This window comes from Ylistrum balloti, unplaced genomic scaffold (genome assembly GCF_031769215.1).
Source record: "Ylistrum balloti isolate Yb309-2 unplaced genomic scaffold, AGI_CSIRO_Ybal_v1 Utg370078, whole genome shotgun sequence".
Taxonomy (NCBI): Eukaryota; Metazoa; Mollusca; class Bivalvia; order Pectinida; family Pectinidae; genus Ylistrum; species Ylistrum balloti.
Window position 1 is genome coordinate 736,617 of NW_026782116.1, and position 23,897 is coordinate 760,513.

The following is a 23,897-nucleotide window of genomic DNA, read 5'->3' on the forward strand; positions in this document are numbered from 1 at the left end:
AAGTGATTATGATTTAACACATACCCAGCACAGTGACAGTAAAGTTAAGGCTTGTGGAGCCAGCAGAATTAGTGGCAATACATGTATAAAAGCCTTCCTGAGGGCGATCAGCATCATTCAGCAGCAGTGTCTCTCCCCTGTCCAAGATCTGGAAAAAGCGACTGTCCCGAGCCACAAGGCCACCCTGCCAGTACCATGTAATTTCTGGGGGTGGGATTCCAAGTGTGGGACAATGCAGAGCAAGGTCATTGCCCAAGACAACAGACTTCTCCCGTAGAGACTGGGAACCATTGATTCGTGGGCGTACTGAAAATATCAAATTTAGAATATACATTAATTTTGTATTTTGAAACAATATTACAACACTTTTTTCTTCACATTTTCTTCTTTGACTCTTATTCTTCCTTTACAACTATGATGACAAGGACCTAAGCCTTAACCACAAATTGTAAGTAGGCATGTTTTCAGAATGGTTTGCAAGTTCCCATGGGTATCCCAACCCTAATAAGAAGGATAGAAGGATATTTTGTTTTTCATTCCTAGTAAACGTAGTATATGAAAACAAGGTAGGAATTTCAATTTCATTTCCCATGACAGTTCACTATGTATGTCAGTGTTAGTACACTTCGCACTGGTCATTTTTCTGATGAAGGTGACTGTGTAGTCATCTAAACATCACACTCAAATCTTCTACTGGTTGTATTATAAGAACTTTTATTCTAAGAATTATTTGTTGTCTTCATTACATAATGGTGAGAGATGACTAAATTTGGAATTTCATCTTTTCTCTTCCCTCTAAACAACTATCTATTTATTAATGTCTCTCTGAACACTGCCTCCTTTGTGGCCTTTAGTTGAGCATCTGCCCCAGTGAGGAAGGGCACGCTCATTTCATTTGAAACTTTTATTGGCAAAATTACACAGCCAGTTGGATGAAATAACATGCAAATGCTATATTAATTCCTCTGTCAAATGGCGAAAGTGGAATAAACCATGAAAAGATTAATGGTTAATTAGTAAGGCATGTTTTTTTTATAACAATTTTGAAATTAACACAGACTAAATAAAACTCATGAGGGAAAAGTCCTTCATATCATACACATTTACACACATAACTGTACATTAATGTACACAATCATTTACATATATTAGCAGACTTCGACCAAGAGTTCATGTGCATTTATTACACTGATCACTGATACTTACTATTTACTATCATAATTTAAAATGATATATTAATTTAAATTCAGATAGAATGTAACAGTTTACAATATCATGATAAGTAAATATAGTAGTCAAGCATACACGCTCAATTAGAAACTTCTATTTGAATTTAGGAACAATGTGTTTTTGTTTTAACAAGTATACTTATGTAAAGTGGTTGCTACATCCAGGATTTTTATTTACATGAAAATTAAAAACATCAGAATTTTCCAACTAGAACTGTCATCCTGAGCATAACTAATACCCCCAACCCCTACAGATTAGAAGATTTTATACAACAATTGTTTTTTCTATTATCCATTTGCACATTTCCAACAAAACTCATCAATACAGGGGTATTTAATGTGCATATTCATCTGCATATGGTCCCCAATATTCATGTGTAGTTTTTGTGAATTCAGTTCAGAACAAACAAGGTTTGGAGTAGTAGTAAGGAAAAGATTTTGTCCAATCATAGGTCAATTTTTGTTAACACAGCAAGCAAAGGAGAACTAGTATTGCAGTACAAATTCAATGAATATCCGTTTTCATACTAACAATTCTGGAAACGTTAGATGTGTTATAGTATTTGATAAGCCATCCTTATATGACTATGCTGTTGGTAGGACCTTAATCAAAATAAAACCAAACAAAACAAAAAACTTCATATGCAACAAATCAATTTTTACATAAACTAGTAAAGTTATCACCATTGATATTGACTTGAAAGAATTTCTCAGCAAATCCAGCTTCATTTTCAGCATGACACATGTATTGGGCTGTGTCACCTACCCTGGCACTGAGAATCCTTAGGACCTGTGATATAAAAAAAATCCTTAAGAGGATTGCTCTTGTACAAAAATGTACAATTGTGAAGTTAAAATTCTATGTATTAGCATAATCTTTCAGATCGTAGATAATCAACTTCCTCTGTACATAACCAAAGAAACTTGTGTGCATCCATTTGTTTAAGTAGCATGTATTTTTCAATCAAACATATCTCTTAATAAAAATGAGACACACTGTACATATTAATCAGGATTCTTGGCACTGACCAACAGAATTTTTGTAGCCACTTACCTGACCCCCTGCTATGATGGTGATGTGGGAGTTCTGGGCCAGCTCTATGACACGTCCGTCCTTCTGCCATTGTACTCCAGGGTCAGGAATACCAGTGACCGGGCACTCCAAAGTGATCTGCTCACCTTCCAACACTGTGATGACTGGTCTTTCAGATTCATCTGTTATTGAAGGCCTCACTGTGATATAAAAGAAAAAAATTTTGTTCAATCATGTAATAACTGAAAGTACACAGTACAATATTTGAGTTATTGGTAAGATTTAAAGTGATTATATAGAAAATCTTTCTAACTGATGGCTGTTTAATGCATGTTTATATTCTTATTAAGTTCATTTATTTCATGACAAGTGGCATTTTGCTTATCAGCATCAATAGACAAGACATCAGAGCTATTACAGATGAGTTTGCAATTTTCTGATTTGATCACTCATTAGAGCTATAATCTTTCTATAAAGTATTCTAATCTGATTATAACTATAATTGATAAAAAACACACCAAAAACTCTAAGGTAAAAATTCATGGAGTCCTCTCCTGCAGAGTTGCGTGCTTGACAAGTATACTGGACAGCATCCACCACTTTGGCATTGCGGATCTGAAGCCTACGGTTACGGTTGGTGACATTGAGGTTTTGGTAAGGGAAGTTATTCAGAGGAACACGGTCCTTCAGCCAGAAGACTGACGGCTCAGGAATACCTCCAATCACTGGGCACTCCATGACAGTGTTTCCTTTCTCTTTCACTGTGAAATTGGTGTTCACAGACTTGTCAAGCAGCGGCGGTACTGTAAAATGATAGATGCATTTCATGATAATTGACATATAAGATTCTAGATTGACATTTCACACATTAAAATATAAGAGATCATTTTGTTTTTTGTTGTCAAAAGAAGGGATTCAATTTAATTATGCTCAGTTGCAAAGGGAACCAGTTCAGGAAGTCAAACAGGAGACCTCAGAGGGATCTCGGCACCTACCATTTTTTAATTTGTTCTTTAATAATAGGATCTTTTCCATTCTTTTCTCTTTTTTCCTCTAAAAATCATTTTTAAGAAATAGTAATAATAGTCTTTAACTGCAAAGTCCCATTTTTGTCTTTCTTATCTGTACCGAAATCAAACGGATCCAATTAGGGACAAAGAGAAATCTACCTACGAAATTTGAGAAAGATCCATCAAGTACTCCTCAAGAAATAGTGATAACAAACTTTCATTGTTAAAATCCAAGATGGTGCCTGTCAACCTATTTTTTGCTAATCAGTCCAAAAATCAAACAGGCACAAATAGGGATCAAGGGAAACCTGCAAATGAAATTTGAGAAACATCCAGCCAGTACTTCTCAAGAAATACTGATTACGAACTTTCATAGTCAATCCATGATGGCCATTTGTCATGGTAGACATAACATATGCTTTCCTTATTCCAAAACTTGTAGTCAATCCATGATGGCCATTTGTCATGGTAGACATAACATATGCTTTCCTTATTCCAAAACTTGTAGTCAATCCATGATGGCCATTTGTCATGGTAGACATAACATATGCTTTCCTTATTCCAAAACTTGTAGTCAATCCATGATGGCCATTTGTCATGGTAGACATAACATATGCTTTCCTTATTCCAAAACTTGTAGTCAATCCATGATGGCCATTTGTCATGGTAGACATAACATATGCTTTCCTTATTCCAAAACTTGTAGTCAATCCATGATGGCCATTTGTCATGGTAGACATAACATATGCTTTCCTTATTCCAAAACTTGTAGTCAATCCATGATGGCCATTTGTCATGGTAGACATAACATATGCTTTCCTTATTCCAAAACTTGTAGTCAATCCATGATGGCCATTTGTCATGGTAGACATAACATATGCTTTCCTTATTCCAAAACTTGTAGTCAATCCATGATGGCCATTTGTCATGGTAGACATAACATATGCTTTCCTTATTCCAAAACTTGTAGTCAATCCATGATGGCCATTTGTCATGGTAGACATAACATATGCTTTCCTTATTCCAAAACTTGTAGTCAATCCATGATGGCCATTTGTCATGGTAGACATAACATATGCTTTCCTTATTCCAAAACTTGTAGTCAATCCAATGATGGCCATTTGTCATGGTAGACATAACATATGCTTTCCTTATTCCAAAACTTGTAGTCAATCCATGATGGCCATTTGTCATGGTAGACATAACATATGCTTTCCTTATTCCAAAACTTGTAAGTTTTGTGTGCTTATTTCACTTTAATTACATTTTTCTAATGTTTTGTCTGCAATGATTTATCTCAAAATAAATGATTACACTGAAAATATCTTGGAGCCAATACCTAGAATCATGAGTTGGAAATTCTTGCGAAGTTGCCCTGCTTCATTAGTAGCTTGACAAGTATAGGTGTCACTATCAGAAGTCTGAGCCCTCTCAATCTGTAGCTGTTTGTTGTTGCCAAGGAGACTGATCCTATCTGTCTGTCGAACAGGTTGGTCATTGAGGAACCACTGGACTGTTGGTGTGGGCACTCCTGAGACAGCACATTCCAACAGAACAGTTCTGTTGACTACGACACGTGGTGTGTACACAGTGTTGGATTCATCAATGTCTGGGGGAACTGTGGAGGCAAACGTAAGGATATCAGACAATGTATAACATTTAGGCCAAATTCATCACACACAGGAGCTCAGTTAAAATTTTTTCGAAGAACATCCACATCAAAAAAGTTTGATAACTGCAAAGGTTGTTATTTTTCATGGTTAAAATTTTTATGGTTTTTACCAAAGTTTGAAGATAGAAAAATGTATTTTTGTATGGAAATCTTGAACCAGGATTCAGTTGATACAAAAGTATCTTATTTTTTCCCTATTTCATTAAAACTAAAAATAAATAAATAAAACCCTCAAAAAATAACATACTTTACATTACCTACCTAGTACAACCATCTCCATATCTGTAGAGTAACTACCCAGTACCACCAGCTCCACATCTATACAGTACCTATCTAGTACCACCTGCTCCACATCTATACAGAACCTACCCAGTAGCACCAGCTCTACATCTGTATAGTACCTCCTCAGTACCTTCAGCTCCTCATCTGTACAGAACCTACTTAGTACCTCAAAGCCCATATCTGTACAGTACCTGTACAATATCCATCCAGTACTACCAGATAAACATCTGCACAGTACCTACCCAGTAGCACCAGCTCTACATCTGTATAGTACCTCCCCAGTACCTTCAGCTCCTCATCTGTAGAGAACTTACTTAGTACCTCAAAGCCCATATCTGTACAGTACCTACCCAGTACCACCAACTCCATGTCTGCTGCATCTCGACCTGCACGGTTTGTTGCTATACATCGGTACATGCCACGATCACTATCTGTTGCATTGCTTATCTTCAGCTGTCGTCCTTCATCCAGTAACACTACTCGATCTGTGAAGATCATCACACGTCCATTCTTCTGCCACTCTATGTTTGGCTGGGGGATACCATTGGCTGGACAGTTCAGGACAGTTGTTCGACCTCGTATCACCTTGGTGATTAAGTCGTAAGAGTCATCAATCATTGGTGGAACTACAAAAATAATATTGATATATTAATTAAATGAAACAAGAGGCCAAAGGGCTTTAACGGTCATTTGAGTCACAAAAGTTCTTGTGACATGTCATAGAAATTATTTTGTTTAACAAGAGATCCCAGAGGGATCTTGGTGCTCACCATTGTTTGATCTTGATATGCACTTTGAAAATTGGATCTTTTCCCTTCTTTTCTCTGCTCTTCCCTGTTTTTGCTCTTACTGATAAGACATTTGAACATTCCTTTGCAGACATAGTCATGATAATCTTTACCTGCCAAATCCAAAATGGCCACCTTGAAGCCACTTTGTTTCTTCTGATTAGTCCCAAAATGGAACGAGCCCAAGGAGAGACCAAAGGGAACATACATATGAAATTTGAGAGATATCCATTCAGTACTTCTTAAGAAACAGTAATAACAATCTTTACTAAGCAAAATCCAAGATGGCTGCCTGTCAGCCATTTTGTTTTCCTGATCAGTCCCAAACTCAACCAGACACAGCAAGGGACCTAAAGGAAGCTATACAATAAATTTGAGAAAGATCTATTGAGTAGTTCTCAAAAAATAGTGATAACAAATTTTCAACTTCAAAATCTAAGATGGGCGCTTGTGGGCCATTTTGTTTTTTCTGATCAGTACCAAAATCAAACAGGCACAACTAAGGATTAAGGAAAGCATACACATGAAATTTGAGAAAGGTACATGCAGTGGTTCTCAAGAAATAGTGATAACACACTTTCAAAGTCAAAATCCATGATGATCTTCTTTCAGCCATTTTGTATTTCTGATCAGTACCAAAATTAGATGGCCACAATAAAAGACCAAAAGGAACCTATATGTGAAATTTGTGAAAGATCTATACAGTACTTCACAAAAAAAAGCGAGAACAAACTTTCAAAGTCAAAATCAAAGATAGTCGTCTGTCAGCCATTTCGTATTTCTGATCAGTCCCAAATTAGATGGGCACAACTAAGGACCAAACGAAACCTATATATGAAATTGAAAAAGATAAATACAGTATTTCTCGAGATAACAATCTTTCAAAGTTAAATACAAGATGGCTGCCTGTCAGCCACTTTTTTTTCCCTTTTTTATCACACCTTAAATGAAAGGAAATTGGAGGAAGATCCTTCTCAAGAAATAGGGATAACAAAAAATTGTTTATGGACGGACAATGGACAGACGATGTACCACGGACACAGAATAGCCCACCATCTGATGATAGTGGGATAAAGAAAAAATAATAACACTTAAACTATATTGTACAAAATAATGTAAATTGTGTATATATTAACTGCTGTTCCATGCTAAGGCTTCTAACCAAGTTTGAATTAAAAGAAATTTCACTCAAGATTTGAATTTTCCAATATAAAATCTTCCATCATGAAATAGTAGAACATCTTTGAAATTTCAGTAAATTTGACCCATTTCTCACCATGCCCATCTGCCCCTGAGTGTCAGTCAAGTTCAATATGGTCTCATCAAACAGTCAGCTTATACCAATAAAAAATAAAATTCTAACAAAGTCTGAACTATTTTAAAAGAAAAAAAACAAATTATGCTCAACAATGTTATTTTCCCATATAAAATATAGTGAATTTTACCTCTCACAAGGGGGAAATGTGAGACCTTTGGGTCATGAAATTTTTTTATAGCACTGTAAGATACTTCCATCAATGAAGAGTATTTGGTTATACATTATGTGGGTGTTGAGAAGATTTTTGAAATTTCAGTCAATTTGACCCGCCCATCAGCTCCTGGGGCTCAGCCATGGGGTCAATATGTGCATCTCATTAAAGTGTCATCTTAAATAAATAATTCTTACCAGGTTTGAACTATTTCCAAAAGAATATAACAAATAATGTTCAAAAATGTGATTTTCCTATATAAACTATAGTAAGCTTTATTCCCTCCCCAGAGGGAAACGTGAGACCTAGGTTATGAAATTTACAATTTGAAAAGAAGATTTTTTGAAATATCAAACCAAATGACCCTTTTTGATCCCGCCCTTCAGACCCCTGGCGGTTGGGAACAAGATAATTTACAATTTTGGTGCACCTTAAGCCATGTAAGGCTTTAATAAATCTTCAATGAAATTGGTATAGGAGTTTTCCTGAAGTTGAAAATGTTAAAAGTTCACAACACATGACGTCAAACAAAATGGCAACGCATTAGGTCTTTGACTTTGTCACTTTGAAAGTGGGTCAAGGTCAAACTTGGTATGTCTTCATCCCTGTGTGCTACAGGTTTTATATCAGCACCCTAGGCCTTTTGGTTATTGATAAGAAGTCATTTGAATTGAAAGTTTTTGCATGGCGTAAGACGGACAAAACACAATGGTTATCTAAATATATATGAATCAATGACAAAGTATTTAAGTAGGAAACATACCATATACTTCAAGGTTAAATGTTTCTTCCGCCTCTCCAGCTTCATTTGTGGCCACACATGTGTAAGATCCTGCATCTTCCACATCAGCTGAGAGTATGTACAATTCACGCCCACCAGCAGTCACTCGTATGTCCTGACGATCCTCAGACAATATTATAGGCGACCCATTTTTGAACCACCTGATGTTTGGTGCTGGTGTACCACTGGCAGGGCAGTAGATTGTGAATGGTTCACCAATTACCACTCTTGGGTTTGTATCCACATCTGTACTTATTTTTGCAGGCACTACAATACAAATTCTTATCCATCAGTTCACAAATCTAACTGAAATATCATGATGTAGTCATTACATTTTAATGTTAGTAAGACATAAAATCAATCAACTATTAACAAATGTTTTTCAAGTAAGTAAATGGAAGACTTATAGAATAACAGACATTTTACCTTGTATGTTAACGTTGAGAACGAGTTCGCTCTGACCCGCTGGATTCACTGCCCTACATCTGTATGTGCCTGTGTCAGCCACCTGGGCATTCAAAATCTCTAGCTGGCGTCCATTATTTCTAATACGGATGCTGGGGTAAAGTTCTGGTGATATTTCCCTCCCATCCTTGAACCAAGTGATTTCTGGTGCAGGTGTTCCTGTTGCCGGGCAATCCAACGTCAAAGAACTGTTCACGATAGCCTTAGGGTTGATGTTGATATTTGTAAAAGGAATCTTTGATGGAACTGTACAGGAAAAAACTTTGTATTATAATATCTTAAAATGAAATCAATCAGCTAGATTTAACAATTTATAAAACAATTCAGACAACCTTTTCAATGAATAATTGTTATTATATGAATATCTGATTTCAGATGTAGTATAAACAGCATTGGTGCGTAGGAACCTAAGTAATATATTGATACCCCCCTCTATTCAAATGTGTCAGTTCAATATTCACTTTGCAATCTGATGGCAAATATTACGCATGGGCAACAAAATCCAATTAGAAGGGATCACACCTATTGCAATAATGCACCTACCAAATATGTCGGTGTTGAACTCAAAAGAAGACTCTCCAGCTTTATTGGTGGCCTCACATCTATATATAGCAGTGTCAGACAGCCTAACAGCCTGAATGCGCAGTTGGCGGCCTCCTGACAAAATGTCATAGCGGGGATTGAGTGAGGTGTCCAGTATAAAGCCATCTTTGTACCATGTGATCTCCGGTATTGGGTTACCTTCTGCAGGACAGTTCAACACCAGTGTCCTGTTTAGGACTACATCAGGTGTAGGGTCAAGGCCATCTTCAGATATCTTTGCAGGTACTGGGAATATAAATAACAATCTGAGTATATTCTATAATAATTGATTGTTAATTAGCATGTAATATGCTTTTTAAGAATTATAACATGGCAACTAATTCTTGAATCTTATTTTTAAAAGTTTCTTTAGAATTTGCCAACAATATTAACAAATGTTTTGAAATTTTTAAAAATTCCTTTATTATAGAATAAACAATAAATGGTTTATTCTTACTATCCAAGAGAAATATAGCAATAAACCTACCTAACACATCCACATCAAAGGCTTTTTCATTTCCACCAGCTACATTTTCTGCTCGACAGATAAATCTTGTTGCATCATCTTGCTTTGCATTTAGGATATGCAATGTGAATCCATCATCAAGTAACAGATAACGAGAGGAATTGAACTTGATAGGCTGGTTCTCCTTGAACCATGTGATTTTTGGTGTTGGTTTTCCAGATGCAGGACAATTCAGACGAAGGTCTCCATCCTCCACAACCTCCGGAATTTGAACAACATCTGAATGCTCTATCTGGGGCGGTACTGTTTCAATGACAAACAGGATAACACAATCATCAACATGGTTTGTACTTATCATAGATGAAAGGTTACACACCTCACAATAATATTATAATACAATTAATTTACATCAGTTTGTCGTAACTATCATTTTGAGTAGATGTTAAATTACCTGAAATTCAAATTTTCATTATTATGGATGATGACCATATGTGATGAATCTCACCATTGACTTTGACATTAAACTCATGCTGTGTGCTTCCTGCAATGTTTTCTCCAACACACTTGTAACGTCCGGCATCTCTGACCCTAGCATTGGTGACCTCTAACCTCCGACCACCAGCATAGAGCTTAATATTGGGGTCAAGCAGGGGAGAGATGTATTGTCCATCCTTGAACCAGTTGATTTGTGGAAGAGGGATACCGTTCACTGGACAGTTGATGGTCAGGGTCTGCTTGACCGTTATAGACAGGGTACCATTGGACACAGCATTTGGATCAATCCTTGGAGGCACTACCAATATTAACAGTGGAAACATTAATATACCTGAGTAGCAAACACACAAGACTTTCAATCTCAGCAGTTTGTATTATAATAGTCTAATTACTTGTAAGATTGTCTTCTTCAGATTTTCATATTTTATTTTTTCAAAAGAATCAAATCCTGAATATTAGATTCACTAAGAACACTCATGACAGGTAACCTGGACTCTTGATGGGTACTTGATAGTACACAAATCCTCTGCATTTTACATTATATTTCCCCATTTAAGACTTTTGGAACATGATTTTTACCTTTGTTAATTTCAGTTATTTTAGACAGACAGAAAAGTGCTCACAAAGAGATGAATAGTTACTGAGATTATCATACACCCACTGTGTCCCTGTTCCAGCCTAAGGAGATCTAATGGAAATGGACATCAATCCTTACCATGGACATCAACATCAAATTCTTTCTGTGAAGATCCAGCAATATTAGTTGCCACACAAGTATAGAGTGCAGTGTCTTCAACAGCAGCCTGTGGAATGACCAGCTTCTTGCCATCTAGTGAGATACGGACATGAGATAGTTCCTCTTCAGTAAACTGTTCACCATTCTTGAGCCACTCAATGGTTGGGGGCGGATCTGCCTCCACAGTACAATGCATGGTCAGTGTCTCATTTGCCCTCACAGTATGGCTCTCTGGGATAGGGATATCCCCACGGTCACCACCAATCACTTTGGGTGCCACTGACAAAAATAAGTGATTTATCAATATACAATTTAAATAATGTTTAGTGTGTATCAATATTAAGCAGTATTTGTTTTCAAATGTAGTTGAAATTTCCCTAAATCTCTATTGGTAAAGCACAATCTGAATTAAAAGTTATCCAGCTTTAAATTCTGTATAACACAAAAATTAACACTACAATTTCGCCTGTCGTTGTGTAAGACAAAATTTAGTAACTGTAAGGTTTAATAATTCTTCAAATTCAGTAAATTCAACATTTTCCAACAACTTTGATTTCTCTAAACCCTTCTTAGTTTTCAAAATTCAGGCACTAACAAGTCGTAGAAGACAGATCATGATGCACAATAATTTTATTGGCTCTATTACATCAAATTCTAAATTGTATTGAAAGCTACTAACTAATCTAATATTTCTAAAATTGTAGAATATTATCATTGGAAAAAATTTGTAACCTTCAGAGTTATGTTGCCATTGCGCCTATCCAAAGATTCTTACCAAGGACTTTAAGTTTTGTTGTATGATCAACTTCTCCTGCAACATTGACTGCTAGGCAGCGGTACTCTCCGGAGTCCTGTGCAGAGATGCTTCTGAGCTCAAGGGAGCCATCAGACAAGAAATTCACGCCTAAGTCATTGGGAGACAGTAACACATCATCCTTGTACCAAGTGATCTCAGGGAAAGGGGTGCCTGAGGCTGGACATTCAAGGATCACATCACTGTTCTCTATGGCCGAGGTATTTGTTGGAAGGTTTCTGGGCAGGGTAGGCAGAGCTAAACATGAAATATTGCTTTGTAAATTTCCTGAAATCCGACACAACTAAAAACTGCTGAGTCAAAGTTTCTAGGGTGAGAGAAATAAAATTTGAAACGACAACAAATTTGTTACAATAGTTAAATAATTTCAAAACTCAATTCACAAACTTTTCTAACTATAAGATTATTATGTTAAAGTCTGTCTAAGGGACATTCCAGCTATTTGATTCAGGAGGCCAAATTAAATTGACCATAGTTTGGTTTCCTGCTTATTACTTCTAAGCAAATTATCAAATTGAATTACATTTGATCGTTGTTTCCACTTAAAAAGTCCTGAGGTAAAATTATAGATGTTTAGTGGAGCAGTGTAAATGTAATTTAGTTTTCAGTTGATAAAATGTCAAATCTTTATGTAAATTTTTACAACTAACTTAATATTGGTTTCAATTTGAAACCTTGGTTCCTCTCCTAATGTCTATGACTTTTCTAGAGGTCTTCGATTTTCAAGTATGCTGTTTTTCTGACAACTTCCATATCTGGTTAACCAGTGGAAATCTAAAATGATGTATTAAGAACTGTAAAAATCAGTTGAAAATCTTATCAATACTCCCCAAAAACAATATAAAGAAATCAATTAGGCCAAGCAGTTTTATCTATATGCCATTTCTCAATGTACTTACCATTAACTGTGACAGTGAATTCTCTAGTCTGTGTGCCTGCTGTGTTGGTAACTACACACACATACGAACCACTATCCACTAAATTTGCAGACAATATGCGTAATGACCCATTGCCAATCATCTGATAAAGGCTTTCATCAGATGTATCCAGAGTGATTCCATTTTTGGTCCAGCGAATGGCTGGCATGGGATTACCAGTAGCCTCACAGTTCAATGTTATACCCTCATTTCTGAGGACAGTAATCTCATCATCACCCTCTGGACTTATCTGAGGAGGAACTGACAAAAACATCATATACCAATGTAAATAATTATATATCTGAAAGTGATTAAGAAAGCCTCGTAAATGGAATCATCACAGTTAAACTTCTATACATATTTTTAATCACCCTCTGCAACAACAATGGAGCTCAATTAGATAAGTCTGTTCACTTGTTCACTTTTATAATTGATTTCATTTTAGTTTCCCAAAATCCATCAAAGAGCCTGCAACTGTCACTTTGTTAATGGCCTGAAAGTCACCACAATCTACATAAAGAAGAGGAGAATTTTACAAGACTTAGTTGCCTAGCTCCTACTTTAATCAATGTAGCTCTAAATGCTTTCATTCTCCTTATAAAGATTTATATAAGATTTTACATTATAAGCACTTACTCTGTACAATAAGTGTGATGACTTTGGTGGCAGGGCCTGCATCATTTCTTGCAACACATTCATAGATAGCCTTATCCACGATCAAGGCTGGAGAGATAGTCAAGCCTTGGTCACTGATTAAGAACCTCTCAGTGTCAGCATAGAAAGGGATAAAGTTACGCCGCCAGTTGACTTCTGGTTCAGGTATACCACTGACCACACAAGGTAGCAGAATTGTCTCTCCTGCTTCCACCACATACTTCTCATTCAGGGGGCCTGCTATACTAGCTGGTACTGTAACATTTAGTGAAAGATAGTGAACACAAAGAGTTTCTATATTAGCTCTTTGTCAGTATAAATATTTCATCCACATTTTCTACATTGTATAATTCAGTAATCTCTATGAGCACAAGTAAAAAATCTGAACATTTTAAAATCAAATCAAATTGTATCTGAAGTCATTCCTATGTAAAGTGTCAATGTCCATTTATGGAAGTAACCAATTGTTTTAGACAATAATTGCAACATTTTAAGTGAGGTTCACTAACAAGCATAAATGACTTCAAATGTTTTTCACAGCAGTGGAAAATTTGCTGCCCAACTTAAACCACACTACTCACCCTCCACAAAGAGTGTGACAGTTTTTTCCACTTCCCCTGCTACATTAGATGCTACACACATGTAAGTCCCTGTACTACTTGATTCTGCCCCAAATATCTCTAGAGCATTATCCTCTGTGAAGTAGTAAGATGGGTCTGTGAGAAGGATCTCGTTGCCATCTTTGAACCATGTAACTCTTGGAGGTGGATCCCCATCAACATTACACGGCAGAATGATTGAGTCTCCCTCTATTACACTAAATCGGTCCTGGGTGTCCATTTCATCATCTGAACGCAGTGTTGGTGGGACTAAAATAAAGTAAATCTTATGTGGTTGTAAATGTTAAAACCTAGAAACAGATATATACTAAACCTTTGAATATGAAGATCTTCAGGGAAAACATATTTCAAACAAATAAGTGTTTCATGATATCATTATCATAAATGGAACAAGACAATGTAGCAAATTAGTTCCCTACTGAATATGAAATTATCTGCCAAGAATATACGACAAGAGAACTCATGCCCACTCATGTCCTTTTGATACATTACACACCACTTCAGATAGATGATCCCACATGCCAAATAAGAAACTCAAGAGACAAATAGTGTCAGGATGGAGCTCAGAAACTAGATTATACAGGACAAGCCTAAAAAGTATTCATGATTACAAACAAGATCCTACCAAGGACATCGACAGTGACAGTGTATGTAGAGTTGCCTGCAACATTGCTAGCCACACATTGGTAATCTCCTTCCATGTCCTGCTGGATGTCCCCAATGAGAACTGTGTTGTTAAAAGGTCGGGTTACACGTGCTGAGGGCTGTACCACCATACCATCCTTGATCCAGTTGAGAATAGGTTTGGGGTTTCCTCTCAGCAGCATACAGTTCAACTCGACATCACTGCCCTCTATTACCTCAATGAATGGATTGGTAAATGCAATCACAGGACGCACTACAACAGAACCAGTCACATATTAGTGACCATGATTTCATTCTTATATGTATTTCATATCCCTGGATAACACACCATTTTTTTTCATTAAGTCTGACGAAATTCCATTTTTACATTTTAAACCATGAACTCTATCCAATTGAACACTTGAGGCCTTCAACCCCAAGCTAACTTATTACTTTTATCATTATCTGCATCATCAATGAACTCCATGAAACATTTTAAGGACCTCAGTGGGAGATCATACCATGCTTGGTTGAAGTTTTAACTAAAACTTTCTATCAGAAATCAAGATCTGATCTTCTGTAGTATGCGGTCTTTTTCTTAGCTGATGAAAATTCTTAAGATTGTAATGATAAAAACCAGAATAATAAGAGCTACCTTACTTTCAAGTGAAAGACAGCTAACAACAGTTATGAACAGATTTTAATAGTTAACAAAAAGGGAATGTGGTATCATTTGTCAGTTTTGTCAATATATATATCAATATTATGATTATTGAAGTATCTTTCACAATATAAAAAGCTTTTTGGAAAGCCCTAACAAGAATTTATAGTTGATTCATTGATTGAAGGCAATAAATAATAGGCTGTTGAGTAACTGAAACATTACTTATTTCCAAGGTAACTTACCTATTCCAGTGACAGTCAGATAAGCAGATATGTCCCTCATACCAAACTCGTTCTGAACCACACATGTGTACCGTCCCTGGTCACCCATCTTCAAATCTGGGGACAGACATATCTTAGGTGCAATGATAATTATTTTAATCAAAGCATGCTTACAATATTACCATTGGGATCTACAAGAAAAATATATTAATTACACTCAAAACTTGTCAACATGTTTATTTGCAGGAAATACTACTACCATATTTTCTGGGTTATAAGCCCCAGCTTTTTTTTCTCAGCAATCAGGTGTGCAGCTTATATACTGATGTGGCTTATATGTGGATGAAACAATCAGCAATTTGCAAACTTATATGAAATGTTTCACAAATGATCTTGATAAATTACCTTCTGTTGTCTGCTATATCAACAAATTTTGGTGAACATAACGGTTACCACTTCATAAGTAAGTGTGCTGATCAAATAGAAAAATTCACTAAAAACCAGCTGCGGCTTATACTCAGGTGCGGTTTATAGCCTAGAAAATATGGTAAATCATCGGGAATTTCAGTATTTGTGACTAATTAACTATAAACAGATTAACCATAAGAGTTTTGTGAATTCTAAACTGAATTATGCCAATATATTTTAAGCTCTATATAACTAAGGTAACTAACTTGACATTACAAAACTTTATCAATTACACTGAACACCTTACTTGTAATTGACAGAGAGCCTGTTGGGAGTTGAGTAAAACGGCCCTTCATTGTAACTATAGTGCCATCTTCTTTCCTCCAGTAGATTTTAGGTGGTGGGTGTCCTGTAGCCTCACAATTTATAGTGACATTGGTTCCAATATCTGCTCCAATATTAGCAGGCTGCGTAGTGATACGAGGCTCAGCTATAAAATTCAACACAATTTTATGTTTCTGTTTCCATCAACATTCAAATATAGAGGAAATTTATAGAGAGACACTGCCTTGATTATCGCATGCCATTCTAAGCAAGTAAGTGTATTGCTCAAAGCAGCACAGGCCAGTCTGTTTTTCAGCTACCTCAGAAACACAACTGCCACAAGAAAAGAACATCAAACCGTGCTCCTTGAATCTTCACCCAAGGCTGCATATGCCAAGGTTCCACCAACTGACCTATCTTGGACAACTGTCTCAGCTTTGTCTTACCCCATTTAAATCTAACCAACTTTCTATATATTCAAAGACCTACAGTAAATAACTTAATAACTGATAATGAATCACTGTCTTGTGATCCTACATATATCTATAAAATTTCATTGATGTATCTGCAACAATGAACTGTTTTTTTCTCCAAACTGACAATTCCAAGTCAAGTTTTCCTACTGACCTGGACAATGCCTACATACTTACATCCAACCTCAAGTGTAACCTCTGCAGAGTCTGTTCCCGCTTCATTGGTGGCAACACAGCGGTACTGGCCACCATCTTGTTGCTGTGTGCCAAGGATCATCAATACCCCATCATCAGTGATGTTAACATAGGACAGCTTTCGTAACTGTAACAGAAAAAAAAACAAAACAAAAAAACTCAGAAATCTGTACGTAGCAAGAGTTACTACAGATGCATTCTGCTTCATATCTGAAAAGGAGACTGTTCTTAGCAATGATTATCAAAAAAGGATTCATCTCTCTTTATATCATTTAGGAAATGATTATTAACATGGACATCCAACAGAGGATATTTTCCAAATTTAATATCATAACTTTTAATGATCTATCACCTGACTGCAATCATTTGGTATGGTCAATTGATTTCACTGTCAATTTGTAACTAGACCAATGTCGAGAAGGGCCTTATTTATATATTGTTTCTGAAATAATTATCAGAAATCAGAATGCAACAGCCTGAATTTTTCAATACACCAATTTTTTTGCATTGGCCTTCCAAGTCCAACAAAGCATGCACAGAAGTTATAGTGTGGAATGACATAAAATTACAAATTTTCAACATTCAAAGCATGCAAATATTGAGATTTCACTGGTTATCAAACCTTCAAAAGACATCTTGTTTAAGAGACGAACAAGTTTTGTAAAAATCTGAGTACAACTATGAAACTTATTAAGAAGAATGGTAAAAAATCACCAAATTTTTAGCATTCAAAGTCCCATAACTCTTGTAGATATAAACAAATTCCAATGGTTATTGAATCAATGTGATGTCTTGTGTATATAAACCCTCCTACTAAATTTGGTGAAAATTTGACAACAAGCATGCAGTGTGTGGAATGTAATAAAATGGTACACATATATATATCCTGTATTTAAAGTCCCATAACTCTTGCAAATATTGATGGATGACACTGGTTTTCAAGCTCATGTGAGGGCTAATTGACAGAAACCCACATAAGAAATTTGAGGAAATGTGACTACAAATGAACAAGTTATTGTGCAGAAACTAATGAAATGTTCAAATTTTGGCATTCAAAGTCCAACAGCTCTTGCAAATTTTCAAGCACTTCACTGATCCATGTAATATGAAGCCATATACCAAATTTGGAGCACATTGGACAACAAATAGGTAAATTGTCACATGGAAAGAAAAGTAAATTTGTTGTAAACTCATCTGCTAAAAGGCTGAAAGGCCATAATAGTGGACATAAAACCCACTGAATAAATATATAATAAATGGAAAGCAATAAAGTGGTCAGTGTGCGTCATTTAAAGTCCCATAACTCTTGCAAATATTGACAGATTTCACTGGTTATCAAAGCCATGTGAAGTCTAATGAATATAAAGCCACATACCACATTTGTTGCAAATCTGACGACAAAAAACACAATTTGTTATGTAGAAAGCAAAAAAGGACAGACGGATACAGACAGACTGACACATGAGCTAATTAATAAAGGGCACCCACATCTTGCAAGGCCCTAATTAGTTCATAAATTTAAAATTTCAATCAGAAATATGGCTGATATGAAACACAAGAACACACCTGGACATCTCCTCTAAACCATGTGATTTTGGGATTGGGTATACCGTTGGCTGCACACACCAAGACTGCCATGTCACCACTGGCAACCAGCACCCGCTCATCTGATCGGTATATCTGGGGGGTCTCTGTCACAAAAATCATACAAGATTGCTTTCACTTCTCATTTAACTTTACAATACTAAACAGTTAGAATGGTTTAGTATTGTAAAGGGGAAAAAAAATAAAAATAAAACAACATTAAAGTCAAGGAATCAATATAAGCAAACTCAAGCTATTGATCTCATGATATAGTTTGGTATTTATTTCTTTGAGATTAATACAAAGCTATTCATTATTAAATTTTCTAAAAATCTGCAAAGTTTGTAACATGAAACATAATTTTCTCCAACAAAGCCCACCTGCAAGTGCGGCAGGGAAAAGGCACAGAATGTTCAGATAAGTGAAGCTGTCATGTAATACTGCACCAGTATACCTGGTCAGTGCCACGTTCAGTCAAGCTGTTAGTGATATTTTTCAAAAACATGAAAATTGGTTTAGCCATATATGGGGAAAAAAGAGATTTCATAAAAGCACTCTATCAAAGACAGATATAGTTATCTCCCCTTACCTATATACATCAGAGTGGTCGTCACCATATCCTCTCCTGCGAGATTTTCTGCCAAACACTGGTACTCTCCTTGGTCACCAAGAAACATATTGATGAAGCTAATATGTGGACCGTCAATATAAATCCTCTCATTGGGTATCATTAATTTGTTGTCCCGGAGCCAGTAGAAGTTTGGGGCAGGAAAGCCCTCTGCAGTACAGGTCAGGTTCACTGTCTGTCCAGTCTTAAAGTTCTTAGAAGCAGGAGTCACTACAGCCTTTGGTGGCACTGCAAACCAAAATAATGGTGTAAGGGCTGTTTGGTCTGTAATTTGTTTTTCAGTTATTCACTTATATTTTTCCTTCCAATTTTAAAATATTTACAACTAAATATCAACTGTGTCTGTATTTTGTTTACTAAAGGTAAGTGTACCTTGTACTCTAACATGTACAAGTGCCTCGGTAAATCCACCCTCATTACCAGCTAGACACAGATATCGTCCCTCATCCTCAAGGCCAATGTTTCTGTAATACAAATAAACGTATTAAAAATATCACAGCTATTTCTCATTTTCACTTAAAATGATTGCATGCATCAGTTTATGCCTGGTAGTCTTTCCAATTCTGCATTGTATTCTTCTACCTGCTTTTTCTCTGCTTTTCTTCTTTATCAAATGTTCACATCAAAACATAAATAAATCAGAGATCCCAAAGGGGTTCTGATGCCCAACATCATCTGAAAGTGGGGCTAGAGAAAGGATAACTTCAAGTAGAACATCTATTCATGAAATGTAATAAAAAAAATTTTCCTATGATATAAACTACCGGTAGATCAAGATCTGAATACCATATTCTTGTCAATGTTCCATAACATTTCCGATTTCCTTCATCAATGAAGCATACAGAAAATATTCACACACTCACAATGAAAAAGAATACAAAATTTGAGATTAGGTTCTTTCAGGACTTTATATCACAGAATATCACCCTTGAAGTAAATGCATTTCAAAATTTTACCTGATCAAGAGTGATCCATTATTGTAGATTTGGTATTTGCTGTTGCTGAAGAGAAACTCAACAGAATTGGGTTGGTACCAGCTGATGTTATACTCGACAGTACTCTGGACTAGACAATGGAGTACAGCGTCTTCTCCTGGTAGTACAGAACTATTCCTCATCGGGGAAATCACGGGGGGTGGCTCTGACATAAAACAATTATTTCATATATATTTATCTTATTTTCATAACTGGACATCAATGAAATTCACCATGCACTGACATATAATTACAGGACAACATCATTTTATAGTTTCAACTCACACATATCACACTCAAAGTCTAGTCACTGGATGGTTATTTCTCCTCAAACGTCACTATTATGTTACCTCTCAGACTTATAACTATTGGGTAACCTCTCTGACCTATCACTATATGACTAATTCTCTATCCTATCCCTACATGTCACCTTTCAGTCTTTTCATTACAGCATAACCTCTCTGTCCTATCCCTACAGGTTTATCTCTCAGTCCTTTCACTAGTTTAACCTTTCTGTCCTGTCACTATAGGATTATGTCTCTATCCTATCCCTACAGGTTACTTTTCAGTCCTTTCATTACAGCGTAACCTCTCTGTCCTGTCACTATAGGATTACTTCTTTATCCTATCCCCACAGGTTTACCTCAGTCCTTCCATTACAGCGTAAACTCTCTGTCCTGTCACTATAGATTACCTCTCTATCCTATCCCTACAGGTTACCTTTCAGTCCTTTCATTACAGCGTAACCTCTCTGTCCTGTCACAATAGATTAAATCTCTATCCTATCCCAACAGGTTTACTTCAGTCCTTTCCCTACAGCATAACCTCTCTGTCCTGTCACTATAGATTAAATCTCTATTCTATCCCTACAGGTTACCTTTCAGTCCTTTCATTACAGCGTAACCTCTCTGTCCTGTCACAATAGATTAAATCTCTATCCTATCCCAACAGGTTTACTTCAGTCCTTTCACTACAGTTTAACCTCTCTGTCCTGTCACTATAGATTACCTCTCCATCCTATCCCAACAGGTTTACTTCAGTCCTTTCCCTACAGCATAACCTCTCTGTCCTGTCACTATAGATTACCTTTCTATCCTATCCCTTCAGGTTTACTTCAGTCTTTTCATTACAGCATAACCTCTCTGTCTTATCCCTACAGGTTTATCTCTCAGTCCTTTCACTAGTTTAATCTTTCTGTCCTGTCACTATAGGATTATGTCTCTATCCTATCCCTTCAGGTTTCACTACAGTGTAACCTCTCTGGCTTGCATAAATTCTCTACCTTGTTACTACATAGTAACTTCTACTAATCTGTCATACTTTATCTCTCTGTTCAGTCACTATAGGGTAACCTCTCTGTCCTTTCACTGAGTAGAGTTACCTCTCTGACATGTCCCTTTAGGGTTACCTCTCTGACCTGTCTCTAAATACTATAGGGTTATCTCTCTGACCTGTCTCTAAATACTATAGAGTTACCTTTCTGACATGTCCCTATAGGGTTACCTCTCTGACCTGTCTCTAAATAAAATAGAGTTACCTCTCTGACCTGTCCTTATAGGGTTACCTCTGATCTGTCTCTAAATACTATAGAGTTACCTCTCTGACATGTCCCTCTAGGGTTACCTCTCTGATCTGTCTCTAAATACTTTAGAGTTACCTCTCTGACCTGTCTCTAAATACTATAGAGTTACCTCTCTGACATGTCCCTAAAGGGTTACCTCGCTGACCTGTCTCTAAATACTATAGAGTTACCTCTCTGACATGTCCCTATAGGGTTACCTCTCTGACCTGTCTCTAAATACTATAGAGTAACCTCTCTGACATGTTCCTATAGGGTTACCTCTCTGATCTGTCTCTAAATAGTATAGAGTTACCTCTCTGACATGTCCCTCTAGGGTTACCTCTCTGACCTGTCTCTAAATACTAAAGAGTTACCTCTCTGACATGTCCCTGTAGGGTTACCTCTCTGACCTGTCTCTAAATACTATAGGGTTACCTCTCTGTCATGTTCCTATAGGGTTATCTCTCAGTCCAATCACTACAGGCTTACCTCTAACGACTTGTATTGATCTGTCACTACAGTTACCTCTCTATTCTGCTTATTTATCTCTCAGATTTGTCCTTACTTATCTCTATTGTCATATGTCACTATTGAAACATACCACTGACATCAAGGTATGTGGTGCTTGCATTCCAACCAGCAAGATTAGTAGCATTACAGGTATAGCTCCCCTCAGAAGTCCCATCCACATACGGTAACTCCAACACCACATTACTGGATTCCCTATAAATGAGAATGATAAAAACCTTTAAAACACTTTCAGTTGTTGCCAATATTTTCCTTATGTATTTTAAAGTTATAACTAGGGAATGCATGCTATCATTTGACGATGGAACAATAAAATAGGAAGGTCTAAGTGTTGGTTCAAGCGACAAAGTTTTCTCTTTCCAAAATGTTTTGCCTTTTATTTGAGACAGTTTTGAACAGGGTAATTGACCTGTAAAAGAGGGGATTTCCAATAGGCTCATTTCCTCTGCTCCACTGCACATTATACTGAATAGGACTCTGTACTGAACATGTGATATAGGCAGTTGCATCATAAAAGCCACGTGTCACTTGGGGCATGTACACGTTAGGACGAGGGGGAGGAACAGGACTGATGGCAGTTGGGGTCAAGCGCTGAATTGGGTTCCTTTTATCATCTATTCCGCTCACCTGTAAATGAGAAAATAAGGTTATATATGGTAAAGATGAAATTATATAAATAATTTATATCTTTTTCTGTCTTCGGCAGTAACGGAAAACAGCTTTATTTTGGCATGTGCATTAATTTGACAGATTCACTGTTTTAATTTACTTAAATATTACAATTAAAAATATAAGCAGTTGTTGAAATAATCAACTTTACAAGTTGGAATGAACAAGTTGATTGATCAAAATTCATAAAGTTGCTGTTATATCCATTAAAGTTTGGAACTATATTTCTGTGTGGAGCAATTATTTTTGCATACGTCATCAGGCAAACGTCAGCATAAAGTTTCGATAATCTGATTTTCAATCGATGTTGCAGGATAAATAGTTTACATGGTCAGTGTCTTAAAATTTAAGCTGCATTTTGGCTTGGTACAAAAAGACAAAGTGGCTTGCCACTTTTATCTTTCTTCACCCTCGCCAAAATACAGCTCATATTTTAAGGCAATGACCATGTATTTTCTATGTATACAACTTATCCAATGGTATACTACAAAGAGTTATTGTCAAATTGGATATATCCTATATATCGTGCTGAGGGTTAGTGTCAAGTTGAATATATCCTATATACAGTGCTAAGGGTCAGTGTCAAGTTGTATTTAATTATATACATTGCTAAAGGTAAGTGTCAAGTTGAATATATCCTATATACAGTGCTAAGGGTCAGTGTCAAGTTGTATTTAATTATATACATTGCTAACGGTAAGTGTAAAGATGTATTTATTCTATATACAGTGCTAAGGGTTAGTGTCAAGTTGAATATATCTTGTATATAGTGCTAAGGGTCAGTGTCAAGTTGTATACATGCTGTACTGCCGAATGGTGTCAAGTTGTGTACATCCTGTATACACTGTAAAGGATGAGTGTCATGTTGATTAAATCCTATACTGCCAAGGGTTAGTGTCATGTTGTATACATCCTATATACACTGTTAAGGGTTAATTTCAAGTTGTATACATGCTGTACTGCCGAAAGTTGGTGTCAACTTGTTAACATCCTGTATACACTGTAAAGTATGAGTGTCATGTTGATTACAT

At 36.4% G+C, this 23,897-nt stretch overlaps 1 protein-coding gene across 1 annotated transcript in view; it reads right to left on the bottom strand.

The window, feature by feature from the left end:
* The window catches only part of LOC132549826 (hemicentin-1-like), a 106,240-nt gene that overhangs the window by 38,926 nt on the left and 43,417 nt on the right, over positions 1–23,897 (bottom strand). The window contains exons 8-33 of the mRNA XM_060213799.1: positions 22,607–22,824; positions 22,271–22,392; positions 20,091–20,274; positions 19,507–19,598; positions 19,096–19,362; positions 18,489–18,613; positions 16,905–17,049; positions 16,238–16,420; positions 15,544–15,639; positions 14,639–14,911; positions 13,975–14,262; positions 13,376–13,648; positions 12,722–13,000; positions 11,784–12,059; positions 10,988–11,287; positions 10,283–10,570; positions 9,799–10,080; positions 9,273–9,557; positions 8,691–8,975; positions 8,247–8,531; positions 5,577–5,852; positions 4,612–4,890; positions 2,781–3,065; positions 2,284–2,462; positions 1,914–2,019; positions 25–306 (exon numbers count right to left, since the gene is read on the bottom strand). Coding sequence (XP_060069782.1) covers positions 25–306; positions 1,914–2,019; positions 2,284–2,462; positions 2,781–3,065; positions 4,612–4,890; positions 5,577–5,852; positions 8,247–8,531; positions 8,691–8,975; positions 9,273–9,557; positions 9,799–10,080; positions 10,283–10,570; positions 10,988–11,287; positions 11,784–12,059; positions 12,722–13,000; positions 13,376–13,648; positions 13,975–14,262; positions 14,639–14,911; positions 15,544–15,639; positions 16,238–16,420; positions 16,905–17,049; positions 18,489–18,613; positions 19,096–19,362; positions 19,507–19,598; positions 20,091–20,274; positions 22,271–22,392; positions 22,607–22,824 — 5,953 coding nt within the window. The remainder of the gene's footprint in view (positions 1–24; positions 307–1,913; positions 2,020–2,283; positions 2,463–2,780; positions 3,066–4,611; positions 4,891–5,576; positions 5,853–8,246; positions 8,532–8,690; positions 8,976–9,272; positions 9,558–9,798; positions 10,081–10,282; positions 10,571–10,987; positions 11,288–11,783; positions 12,060–12,721; positions 13,001–13,375; positions 13,649–13,974; positions 14,263–14,638; positions 14,912–15,543; positions 15,640–16,237; positions 16,421–16,904; positions 17,050–18,488; positions 18,614–19,095; positions 19,363–19,506; positions 19,599–20,090; positions 20,275–22,270; positions 22,393–22,606; positions 22,825–23,897) is intronic.